The 13,503-nt window shown below is 40.9% G+C and overlaps 1 protein-coding gene across 6 annotated transcripts in view; it reads right to left on the bottom strand.

Moving 5' to 3' along the window:
- Patj (PATJ crumbs cell polarity complex component) overlaps window positions 1–13,503 on the bottom strand; it is a 314,627-nt gene that overhangs the window by 283,219 nt on the left and 17,905 nt on the right. For all 6 annotated transcript variants that reach the window (XM_021159452.2, XM_029475856.1, XM_029475854.1 and 3 more), the window contains 3 exons: window positions 11,150–11,278; window positions 3,385–3,603; window positions 1,734–1,833 (listed from right to left, as the gene is read on the bottom strand). In XM_021159452.2, the coding sequence (XP_021015111.1) occupies window positions 1,734–1,833; window positions 3,385–3,603; window positions 11,150–11,278 (448 nt within the window). The remainder of the gene's footprint in view (window positions 1–1,733; window positions 1,834–3,384; window positions 3,604–11,149; window positions 11,279–13,503) is intronic.

The raw sequence follows: 13,503 nt of genomic DNA, 5'->3' as shown, positions 1-13,503 counted from the left end.
GTGAGCTGCTCCAGTGACACTACAGAAGCTTGTGAGCTCCAGTGAGCTGCTCCAGTGACACTACAGAAACTTGTGAGCTCCAGTGAGCTGCTCCATTGACACTACAGAAGCTTGTGAGCTCCAGTGAGCTGCTCCAGTGACACTACAGAAGCACACCAACCACTCTGGGTCAACCCCAGCACCAAATACCCAACGCTAAATGCAACAAAGTACAAGTTATTTGTATACATGGTTTTGAAACCTGCTGACATTTCAAATGTCTCATTTTTAACTCACTAGTTCATCCTCCCCAAAACACTCAAGCCCACACCGGTTTTGAGGGTAAATAAGTAAAAAGATTCTTTTCTGCACTCAGTAACACAAACATGATTTTTTTCTCTCATTCATTAACTTCCACTTAGGCACTGAGACATGAGTTTAGGAACTCAGCCACAGTCCTGCAACCAGGCAGAAGATAGGGATAACGACTCAACATGTTTGGTGCCACATTAGTTTTTATGCTTATATTCAGTTTTTAAGGGACTTATTTAAATTCTGATCTTAAAAAATGATGGCTCATAGAAGAGTCAGAATTTTGAAATTAGATATTTCTTTAGGCTAAAGTAGAACTGAGTGGTCTGGCCTGAGTTCCCTTCAGGCCTGTGAATACTCCTAATCTGTCCACCTGCTCCGTACATGATGACAATTTCCTTTTAAGCAATTAACTCTCTATACTTGCTACTTTTCAGAAAAACTAAACCACTTCATAACTAAATTTTCATATAACTACCAAATATTTTATAAAGGTTTACTTTTATTTAACCTAGTAATTCTTTGATATCCAAAAGTGAAAGTTACTGCTAACTTTCAGCGAATGGCAGAAAAAAAATTTATTCAGATACTTGAATCATGTATTTTTACACCAAATTCTCCTAATATAAAAAGAAAATAAGGTCCTAATAAAATGTTTATTCTATCTTACTGTACTAGCTGGTTTTGTGTGTCAACTTGACACAACCTGGAGTTATCACAGAGAAAGAAGCCTCCCTTGGGAAAATGCCTCCATGAGATCCAGCTGTAAGGCATTCTTCTCAATTAGTGATCAAAGATGGGAGGGCCCAGCTCATTGTGGGTGGTGCCATCCCTGGGCTGGTAGTCTTGGTTCTATAAGAGAACAGGCTGAGCAAGTCAGAGGAAGCAAGCCAGTAAGTAACATCCCTCCATGGCTTCTGCATCAGCCCCTGCTTCCTGACCTGCTTGAGTTCCAGTCCGGACTTCCTTTGGTGATGAACACCAATGTGGAAATGCAAGTTCCTCCCCAACTTGCTTCTTGGTCATAATATTTGTGAAAGAATAGAAGCCCTGACTAAGACACTTACTTTTCTCATAATTAAACACAAAATAATACATTTTGAGCATTCACAATATACAGCATATGCAGTGATCAACTGTAACCCAGACATAATACTGTATCAGTATTCAACAGAGAACTGCTTTAGAAGCAAAGGAAAGAGAAGTGCAAATGGTACAAACGACTGCATATTAAATTCCTTTGGAACTGACCATAAAGCCAGCTGTTAAACCACTGAAACAAAATGTGACTCTAATCACTGGAAAGTAACTGCTTGCTATTATAGATTCATGGTTTTATTGTGAGTTTTAAATTAAAATCTGCAGGTACTTAATTTTATTATGTAGAAACCTTAACATCCTTTATAATTATCCCAAATATGAAGTAGAAATGATTCATTTACCTGGATGAGCTGTTCCAACATAGCCAACAATTCTAATCCCAAGACTCTGCCCATCTTTCTTAACAAGTTCAACATTGTAAGTTTCAAAAGGAGACCTGTCCTGTGGGAAGTAACACAGGTGTGGTTACATTTTCAGTTGCATAACTCTATAGACAGTCAATCTGGGCAGCCAGCCTGCCAAGGTTTTTCTGTGACAAACTGAATTTTAAGATTGTTCCCATGATTCCTGATCCCTGGACCTACCCTGTGCTTATAAAATTACATGACAAAGGGGAGATCATCCAAGTGAGCCTAATCTAATACAGAACCCTTCTAAAAGCAGGGGTTTCTCCTGCTGGTAATAGAAAGGCCAAAGAAAAACATTTTAAACAGAGGAGATCAACTTGTAGTTTGAAGGTGGAGTGGTCATACAAGAAAGATGGGAACGAGGGGACCATAAGGGTCCACTGAGAGATGTTCTGGCTGGAGGCCAACAAAGAAAAGGCCATCCTTCCTACAGCACAGAACCGCACTCTTCCACCACACTAAACAGGCTCATGAGCTCAGATGTCAAGAGCAGAGCCCAGAAGAACCAACAACGTCACTTACCCTTACAAGAAGCTAAGCAAAAAACCCAGCCAAGCCCATGCTGAATTCTGACCTACACGACTGCAAACCAACCAAAGGCACTGCTTCAGCTGCTAAATGTGTAACAACTTATAACATACACTAGAAAGTTAATATAGCCATCTAAAAAACCTCAGACTGTATTTCCTAAAAGAATCATAAGCCTAACAAAAAACTTAGAAGCCAAGGAGAAGGCTAGGTATTACATATAATACTTTTTCAATTCCAAGTATCAGCATCAGAAACTAAACAACAGATAGAGTGCAGTCCCATATATCACAGAGCCTCATGGCCCATCAATGGATGAGAAGACTTCCATCAGGTTGTCGGGAAAATACAAATCAGTTATCACTAACCTGGAGAAATTAAACAAGTAGCTGTTTTTCTAGATAGAAAACTCCTGTTCAACTGGATCCCAGTAGGGACAAGCAAATAACTGTTCAGGTTCAGAAGACCTAAGTGATATCTCTGAAGATAAACGTTAGCTTTATATTTGTTACTAAGAGAGACTTTCTCTTCCTGCTTTTATTCATGGGGAAGAGAAGACAGGAAGGGGGATGGGAAGATGCTTCAGTCAGCAAAGCAAATGCTGTGCAAATGTAAGGAACGAAGTCCATAACCCTAGTGCCAGGAGTTCAAAGCCAGGCATGGCAGCATAAACCAGGAACCTCAACTCTGGGGAGACAAACACAGGATCCCAGGGGAGTCCCAGCCATCCATTCTTGTCGAAAAGGCAGGCTCTCAAGTCTGGGAGAGATTCTGTCTCAAAAGTAAGATAGAGAGCAATAGAGGAAGACTTCAAGGCACATCACACACACACACACACACACACACACACACACACATTCACACACACCACACCACAGCACATCAAAAAGGAGTGATAGAAAGACAGACATGTCCAATATTCATACAGGTTCTCCTCTGCTTCCCATCTGAGCACTGAAGTGTGACTTAGGCTACTATGGTCATCCAGCCGAGGGAATATATCTTACATTGTATCATACGTAGCAGGTGATGTAAGAAGAATGGTTTCTATACTCACAGAATCAAGGGTCCTTGTGGCTACAGCAGGTAGGGCAACAGGTAAGGATACAGGGGTAGGAGGTGTTACTGCAATTTCACCCACAGGGTCTCTGGCCACCAGCATCCTCACTGAATTCCCACAGTTCCTTAGCACTTGAGCAACTTGTTCACTGGTCATTCCTTGAACATTTGTACCACCAATCTTCAAGATGTGATCCCCTGTCTGCAGTCTTCCATCCTTTAGTCCAAGAAAGAAAAACAGAACTACTCAGAGAAATCAACAACTTAGCTTAACTCCTTAATAAAAATAAATCAGACTTTCAATTCTGGCAAAATGACTGACAAAGTCAGTTGAAATGCTGGACAAACATAACATTTCTAATGATCTACTCAGCTGGCAAAAGATAAGGTAATTCCTTGCAGAATACAAAATATGGAAGGGTCCAAAAATCAAATAAGGTATCAGAACTCTAAAATGGACATCTGCCCGAGGGCTTTAATTTATGTCTAATAGCTTTGATTCAGAGTATAATGAGCATGAATGCAAGGAAGAGATCGAAAGCTGGAGATTTCCAGAGGACAGTCAGAATGGAAGAAAGGTTCCAGCATAAAGCGGAGAATCCCCTAAGGCCCAAATGGTAAGCGGCCGACTGGGAAACACAAGGCAGGCAGCAGAGCCGATCAAACAGTGCTGGGCAGCTGCTGGACAGACGGATGTGAGAGTCGTTTCAATGACTGGGAAGCAAGGTGAGGAGAGACATGGCATCACCTGACTACTAGATGTTCTCAGATCTCTCCAGCTCCTCTGCCTGAAATGGACTGTAGGGGGACAATCCAAGCAGAGAGAACAGCTGGGGGCTCTAACAATGGCCTGGCGCTCAGTAACATGGAAAAGGTTAGTAGCAGTTTCAAATTGGGAAGGGAGAGTTACGTGTATTTTCCAAGAACTGTCAACAGAATTGATTGATAACTTCCACATGGGATGTCAAGGAAAGGGAGAAGGCAGCAGAACCCCAACATTTTGGCCAAAGCCATTAGAGAAGAAAAGACTTATCAGGAACTGAGTTACAGCAGACTAAAGAGTGGCAGGTGAGTGGAACAGAAATCTAGGTGAGATTTGGAGATGAACAGTCTAAGCTGCCTACCAACACCAAGTGGGTATATCATGTAGATAGCTGGATCTACTGGGCTACAGCTCAGAGAGAAATCAAAAGCATGCATGCACATCCGAGCACATGAGCATTACTGGAAAGGCAGTCCCAGTCTTGATTCTGGTTGAGTTTAGGGCAAATGCATCAAAAGCTGGATAATAAATACATTGTTAGCTATGATCATTCTTTTAAATGTATAATTTCTTATGTGTATAAATCATGAAAATATGTACCAGTTAAAATTTTTTAGAGTCTCCTCTTTGTGAAAATTCTGAAGCAGTTGATCCATCTGCATTTAACCTGAGTTTGTTTCATCAATAAATCTGAATACTATATAATTACCTTTACTACTGTATATTAAAGATACCAAAATGTCCACAATAATGGTTTAAAAAATATACATGCCTACAAAGTACCTTATAGATTAAAATAACTTCTATGGCCAGCTATGGTAGCATATGCCTATGAGCCAAGCATATAGAAACAGGAAGAAAGCCTGAATCACAGAAAATTTGAAACCAGCCTATACTATATACTGAGACTTATTTTTTTTCAGAAAACAAAAAAGAAAGCCAGCACTGGTAGCAGAGGTCTTTAATCCCAGCCCGTGGGAGGCAGACTGGTGGATCTCTGAATTCAAGGCCAGCCTGGTCTATAGAGTGAGTCTGAAGACAGCCAGGACAACACAAGAAACCTTGTCTAGAAAAACAAAATAACAAACAAAATGAAATAAAATCAAAAAAGAAAGAGAAGGAGAAAGAGAAAAGTAGGGAGAGAATTAGTTAATTCAATCTTATTCAAGAGTAATTTAAATTTAAAACAAGAAAATTGAGGTTTAAAATTTTTTTTCTGGCCTGGCTTGGTCATGTATGCCTTTAATCCTGGCATTTAGGAGGCAGAGACAGGGGGAACTCTGAATTCAAGGCGAAGTCTGGTGTACACAGGGAGGTAGGTCCAGGCCAATACTATATATATATATATATATATATATATATATATATGTATATATATATATATACACATATACACACAGTGAGATGCTGTTTCTCAAAAATGAAAGAAAAGGCTGACTGATTTAGCCAGGTTCAAAAAGCTAGTAAGTAAGCAACAGCAAAGCTCACTGCACATCTGGCTTTCTGACCATGGTGGTGCAGGCCTGTGAGCCCAGGACACGGGAGGTGGAGGAAGGAGACTACGGGGTAAATGTCAGCATGGGCTACATAGCAAGTTCTAAGTGCCTGGCATGCTTAAAAAAGAAATTCCAATCCAAACTGTTCACTGATGTACACAGCAGGCTGCTCTCTCATACACAAAGGATGCTAACACATAAGACGGTTATTATTTACCTATTCGCCAAAAACCTGTCTATCATTATCAAAAGCCTTGAATAGGTTGAACGTGAAAAAAAAAAAAAGATTTGCAAGTTGGAGTGCAAATAGCTTGAGCATAAAGCAGTGTGTGCTGGGAGAATCTGTTCTGGGCTTTATAATCAGGCTTCCAGGTGGCATCATTTAGAAGCTATGCAAGAAATACTGAATGAACATGTTTTAAAAGACTCAAGGCAAAAAGGTCAGTTTGCTGCCCCTACTATTTTTCAAATCTTCAGAATCCTGAATGAAAAAAGGATTCAGATCAAAACACAGAGAACAAAAATTGTGTGCTGGGCTATGAAGCTACAGAGGGTAGGACAAATGAAGAGGAAGCCTTCTGTAAGCAGTTCAACCCATAAACAAACATCTGAAAAGGTTTAAGAACCCAAACAAATACAAGGCAAAAACCACTGGAGAAGAGGAATAAAGGCTAGCTGCCTTTCTACTTAATAATGGTGACTTGATATTCGGTTTCTATCCATGCAGCAGCCCAGGTAAAATAAACATCTACTTAAAAGAGATTCAGGGGCCTAGAAGTTGTTTCTGCAAGCCTTGGCAACAACTTGATTCCTGGGCTTGAAACCTGGAGCCCATAAAATAAGCCGCATGTACCCTTAATTCCAGTATTCCTACAGGGAAAGCTCAATCACATAGGCACGCACGCACGCACACACACAAGCAAAACTTTCAAAGTAATAAAGCAATTTGTAAAAAAAATAGGAGCTTCCCGGGCATTGAGGAAAAAAACCCGCTGCCTGGGAGCTAGACCTTCAGGACCGAAGTGGGGGTGGCGCAAGTCATAGAGAATGTTAGCTTGCCTAATGAAGAACACTTCACCATCAAGTATATATTTAGTCACTTCTTAGAAACTATTTTTTCCTCATTTTACCTCAACTCTTAATTTAAAATCGTGTAGATAATTTGCATCTGTCAGTGAGAGTCAAACATTTTCTTCTTACAGAAAAGCAGGTGTTCAGAGGAATTAATAAGTGCAAAAATATCCATCAGATGGATAGGAAAGATGCCAAAATGGCAGCTGCCTTGTCTAAGTCCAGCAGCCCCAAACCGGTACTTCACTGGTATTTTCTCCTCACCACTCTCTTTTCAAGCTGTATCTAGAGACACTCTTGGTCTTAAAGTTACAAAGCAGTGAAAACAGATATGGCGTGTGCAACAGGAACACACAGCATGCTGCCCTGTAGACAACACAGCCTTGAAGTTGTAATTCTCCTGCATCAGCCACTGAGTAGCTGAACTTCAAAAATAAAAACAAAACAACTAACTTCTGAAAACACTTTAATGCAGCTGGACAAGAAAAAGCTTTGGATTCAGATAACCCCAAGCTGGCCAGATGTTTATTGTACCCAAATCTTTAGATCCATCTTAAGCTAATGTGAGAATACATTTCTCTTGTGTGAATTCTGAACATTAAACTCAGTACCATATGCAAAAGGCTTAGCTCTCTAACAAGGACTGCTCTCTGTACCTACAGTCTCTTTGCAAACAATATGGTCTTCTGGGATGACACTTCCCTGTAAGGAAATGGTCTGATACATGCCTACGTGACCAGCATTCAGTAAAGTCATGCATGGGCTCTGAGATGCTATCAGCTTCCACAGGATACTTTTAAAATGTGCTATCTATCCGCAAGGTGGTCTCAGATCTATTTCAGAAGCACGAAATAAACAAGCAGCTGAGCAGCAGTAGTAGTAGTAGATCTATGATTAGGATTTATTTCATTTGTGTATAAGAGAGAGTATATGCAAGCATATGTACGTAGGTGCCCAAGGAGCTAGAAGGTACCCTTGGAGCAAGAATTACAGACATTTGTGAGCCATCCAATGTGAGTGCTGGGAACCAAACTCTGGTCCTCGTGATTAAGCAGTAAGTGCTATGCCATCTCTCCAGTACACTCCCATTCCCACCCAGTTCTTAAGCTGCCATGCTACCTTTTTCCCTTTCGGAGAGGATCTCTGGATGCTTCATCATCATTGACAGGTTGACTAAATCTGGACCTATCTAGGAGACATAGCGCTGGGAAAGTAGCTGATGTGCTAGCTTAGGATGCAGGTGTGCTGAGACAATGTGCTCAAGGCTAGAGAACAGGACGAGGTGCTAGATGACGGTTCCAGGTGGAGGATTTAGAGGACTGTCTGTGACATCAGCAGGAAGGAAGAAGAGTGTTTGCCACTCTCCAGCTGTGCAGCCTTGCACAATTTCCTAAAAGTTTCCATACCTATAATTTAGAAAGAAAACTTAAGACTGTTTTGAGAATTACATTAAAATGATGTGTATTAGGCAGATGACAATATTTGGCACAAGCTCTTGCTTCTCCATTACAAATCTGTGATGGGCAGGCCTCCTGCCCCTCCTCAGTGATCTGCAACAGTGACGCTCCCTTCCAGGAAAGGGTGAGAATCAGACTTGGGCTTTTCCCAACAGTGCCTCACTGGGATTGATCTGGGAAAGCCCGCACATCACAGTGTCCTTGTGAAACTCATAATGCACATTAGCTTATTAAAAAGCTCCGAAAATTCTTACAGTAAAGGAACTTATTTGATTTCATTTCAATTTATTTGGTCCTTTGTTTTTCAAAATAACTGCTGCACTTTGCACTTTGCAAATGTCATTTTACTCAGCAAAGAAGCCTGTTAAAATAGCTAGGGCGCAGAGGGCAGGGCAGAGAGAAACAGAAGAATATTCTACAATGTCTCACTCTTTTCTAGATTACAAAAAAAAATACATTTTTTAAGACTTATTTTACTTGGGAGCTGGAAAATGGCTCATCAGTTAAGAATGCTTGCTGCACATTCAGGAGGGCTGGGGTTCAGACCCCAGCACCCATGGAACAAGCCCACTGTCCTGCCAATGCCTCTTACTCCAGCTCCTGGGACCGCCCCCCCCCCTTCTGGCTTCCATGCCCACACTCAGACACACACATATTTATTTAATATTCTTTATGTCCATGGATATTTTGCTTACATGTATGTATGTGTACCACATGCACACTTGGCACCTCCAGAGGGAGGATGTTGGATTCCCACTGTCTTATCAAGTGAGTCATCTCTCCAGCATCCACTATAGGTATGTTTTAAAGACATACACCAGGATCATTCTCATTCTAGTCACACACGTCATGTGTGCCACATATGTATATATGTGTAGATGCACACTCATGTGTGCACCCTCATCTCTGCATATGTAAGGAGCAAAAGAGGACACTGGGTGCCCTGTCCCATCACTCTTTACCGTCTTACCTGGGACAGTGTCTCGCTGAGCCTGGAGATAGGTGGCAACCCCAGCATACTGTCCAGCTCCCCTCCCCAAAGCAGTTTCAAGTAAATGAAGCCACAGCTGCCTGCTTTTTACACAGGGGCTGGGGATTTGAACACGGGTCCTTTAGTTAGCACAGCAAGCACTCTTACTTACTGATTTATCTCTCCAGCACTCAGAGCCTCTTTATATTCCAAAGAAAATTTAAAGACAGAGGGATGACGTAGAAAAAGCTGAAGATGAGAGAAATACTCACTGTCTTTCTATTGCTTATTTCAAAAATTTGAATAACATGTACTTTAAGTAATTCCTTTTAGATCTATTTTAGGTGTATGAGTATTTTGTATGTATGTGTATGTCCTTGTGGAGTCAGAAGAGGGTGCTGAATTCTCTGGAACTAAAGTTATAGATGGTTGTAAACCACCGTGTAAATGCTAGGAATTGAACTCAAGTCCTCTGAAACAAGTGCTCTTAACCACTGAGCCACCTCTCAAGCCCCTGCTTATTTTTTAACAACTAATTCACCCCCAATGCTTTAAGACAATAGGTCAAAGTTCACTGACACTAATCATTTCTACTGTACTATACAAGACTTTGGTAAACTTAACAGCAGTCACAAATCTGGGCCCCTACATTAATCTCCCATAGTTTTTCATTTCCCTCTGCTTTTGTGTGAACAGTGCAAACAAATGTGAACAGAAATAATTCTTATTATTACTACTATAAGAATCACTCTGATCTCAAAGACACATGAAAGGCATTAATCAACACAGTGTTCAGAGATCAAATGCTAGGATCTTCCACAAATACATATACTTGGTACCCAAAGGATAGAAGGAAAGGTAAGGATAAATAATTACAAAAGATTCAAATCATGTCAGTCAGAAATAAGGAGTTAAGGAATCTCCCTACATCAAAGCTGAATCTGTACAACAAAGTCATCATTTTTACTTACATGTATATTAGGAGGGATGTGTTTATAAGGAGATAGGTAATAAACAGTGACATTTTGTGCTTTCTGATTAAAGAATTAAAGTTAGTTCTGAATTACCATGAGCACTCAATACAACATGAGCTCAAACTCAAATTTCTACAGTAATTTCTAAAATTTAACTGTGGGACACTGAAGAGACGGCTGGCTCTTACACTCACAGCATTTCTCCAGGACCCAAGTCTGATCCCCAGCACCTACCCAGAAGGCTCACGACTGCTTGTAACTCTAGCTCTCTTTATCACACACTCTTTTCTGGCTTTCAAGGGCAACCACACACATGTGGCATATGCAAACAGAGACACAAACATACTGACAAATAAACAAACAAATATAACTATAATATAGTATTAACATTTTCTTCCATGTGAAACTAAGTGGAAAGGAAAGCTGCCAAGCTTCTACATGACCTACATGCTTTTGAAATACAGCTAAACAACAAAGAGCACACGCTTGACTTATACCAGAAAGTAAGCAAGTGAAATCTTGTATGTACAATGTTGGGATGAATGGAGTGTTTGCTTTACTATTATGGAGGAGGGAAGTGTGTCCCAGTGTACACGTGGAAGTCAGAAGACAACCTTGTAGAGTCAGTTCTCTCCTTCTCCCAGTACATCAGCTCAAGATCAAGTTCAGGCTACCAGGCTTCACAGCACCTTTACCTGCTGAGCCATGTCACCGATGCCAAGACAAATGCATATGCTCACTGAATCTTCTATCACTGAGCCCTTGACAGCTATGTTGAAAAACACAGATGTTCAAAGTGCAAATATTCATTAACAATTCTTTACAATAAAAATATTTTCTTCTTATGTAACCAAACCACTGTTAATTAGAAGTCAGAAAAAAAACTGTTTAAATAAAGGAAATTTATGGTATAGAGTATTCATAAACTCTAATTATTGAGCCATGTATTCTAGCAGCTCATGATATAAATTAATTTCAAATCATACAAGTTAAATTTTATAAAAGCAAAATGATAAAACAAAGTTAACTTACTCGGTCTGCCAGTCCTCCAGGAACAATAGTCCTCACGACCACGCCGCTGGATTTCCCTCCAACTATCCCAAAACCTAATCCAGAGCCATCGTTAATGAGCTCAACCTCTTCCGTGTGGCCCCAACACACCTGCAAGTGAATGGCAAGTTAGAGCCAGAGCTGGCAAACCCCACATTCTTAGGCTTCCTATATGGTAATATGTAACAGATGAAAGTGAAAATTTGTACAATTAAATTGAGACAACTATCTAAGGAGAATACGCTATGGAAACATAGTGAGCAGATAGAAGAAAGATGATAGATGGATAGACTGACAGAGCAAGGTAGAAAAACCCTTAAGGGTATTATAACTCAATAGAGAAAATGAGCCAAATAATTCAAATGCAAGGTGGAATATCAGATCATAAGATACTGCAACCTGAAAAGGACAGGAAACAACCTAGCACAGGACACATCAACAGAGGGTACATCAGGAGTCAATGAACACATAATTGCTGAAAGACGGCCCCGTGTTACAAAGATTTCAGGGAGGGAGGGAGGATTCATAAGTCCAATTAGAATCATGAAAGGCTTAATGAAAGAAGAAATTTAAATTAAAATTAAAGTACTAGTCGCACACACCTATTATTGCAGTACCTAGGAGATGAAGGCAGGTACATCAGGAATTCAGAGCCAGCCTCTACTACATAGTGAGTTCAAAGAAAACCTAGACTACAGAGAACACTGCGCATGAGTAAATCAGTGTTAGACAAGGAGAGAAAGCATTTACACCAGAGGGAAATGTAAGAGCATAGCTCAGCAAGACAACAGAATGAGGCAGACTGGAGAGAATAACAAGGCTAAAGCAACGGCTTAGGAAAATTACTGTTAGAACTGTGACAAACCAAAGGTTAACAATAGGACTAGAAAGCACGTGGAAAGAGTAAAAGTCCCGAGTGAACACAAACTGTCTGACAAGGGCAGAGCTATGTCAAGGACCCATGCCACAGCTCATGAAGTGGCAAAGCCTTTACCAGGCTCAGAAAAATGGCAAAGACTTCCCCCGTCCATGTGCAGACATTGGTAGTGTGTGCAGAAATGCCCACCATAGCTTTCTCCAAAGTTCCTCTCCACAGATACTGCTCCTACAGATTAGCTAAACCTTCCTCCTGGTTCAGCTGTATAAACTAAACATGCTGAGCTTCTGCATCAGAGCCCAGTCCAGCCACTCTCAGATCTCAGTGTATGTGTGCTCCGGGTAGGCCTTTCTTCATTTCCTCACTCCCCCTAGTCAGGGTTACTGGACCCAGGCAAGGATGTGGCAAGAAAAAAAAAAAAAAAAAAAACTAATTTAAAACATTTATAAGGAAAGACAGAGACACACCCAACTCAAAATATTAGCAACATACCCATACAAAAAGATGTAAGAAATTCTCCTCTAACCATGAGACTTCAGGAGAAACTCATACACTTTCACAGAATTCAGCTGCCGGACAAAATCTCCCATAAGAGGATGCAGTCATCTTTATGAGTTATGTCTCCTACTTTACAACGTAAGAACGTTAACTGTGAAGTAACTTCTTCACAGAACTGGAAATATTTAAGACACTCATGTCTGGAACAATATCTACAGTCTTAGATAAAATGTTTTCTAAAATAAAGTTGAAGTAAGGATAGCAGCTACCATTCAGAGTGATCACAGGGCCTGCCAGGTTTTCACAAATTTACTTTCTTTTCACATCTCTAAGAACTGAACAGCATTATTGGTTCCACGTGAGAGTGCAGAAACTGGAAGCCAGCATGGTGGTCTAGCCTGCACTCCAATACGTATAGAGCAGCAGGAGGAAGATCAGGAGTTCAAGCTAACCTCTGCTATGCAGCATGTCTGAGGCCAGCCTGGGCAACTTGCCTCAACATTGAAAAAAATAAAAGAGGAGGAAAAAGAATAAACTAACCAACTGAGGCCCGGAAGGACAAGGACCTGGTGGGATATGAGCAGGAAGGGGTAGAAAAGGACTGACTCCAGAGCCCTCGTCCTGCATATGCCCAGCAAGGTCCCAGTTTGTTCACTGTATTTATCCTATAAGCTGTGCTGTATGAATACTACAGAGCATAAGGAACATGGTTCCCCATTTGCCTTGTGACCTTTATCAGTCTATGCCTGTACCCTAACATTCAGAGAGCAGTAGCTTTGTTTCCCTTGTCACAAGTGAAAATTAAACAAATGAGGCAGCACTTGGTGTTATAAGAAAGTAAGACTTGCTGGGCGTGGTGGTGCACGCCTTTAGTCCCAGCACTTGGGAGGCAGAGGCAGGCGGATTTCTGAGTTCAAGGCCAGCCTGGTCTACAGAGTGAGTTCCAGGACAGCCAGGGCTA

Source organism: Mus caroli, chromosome 4, assembly GCF_900094665.2.
Source record: "Mus caroli chromosome 4, CAROLI_EIJ_v1.1, whole genome shotgun sequence".
Classification (NCBI taxonomy): domain Eukaryota; kingdom Metazoa; phylum Chordata; class Mammalia; order Rodentia; family Muridae; genus Mus; species Mus caroli.
This window is presented reverse-complemented; position numbering and strand designations above follow the sequence as displayed.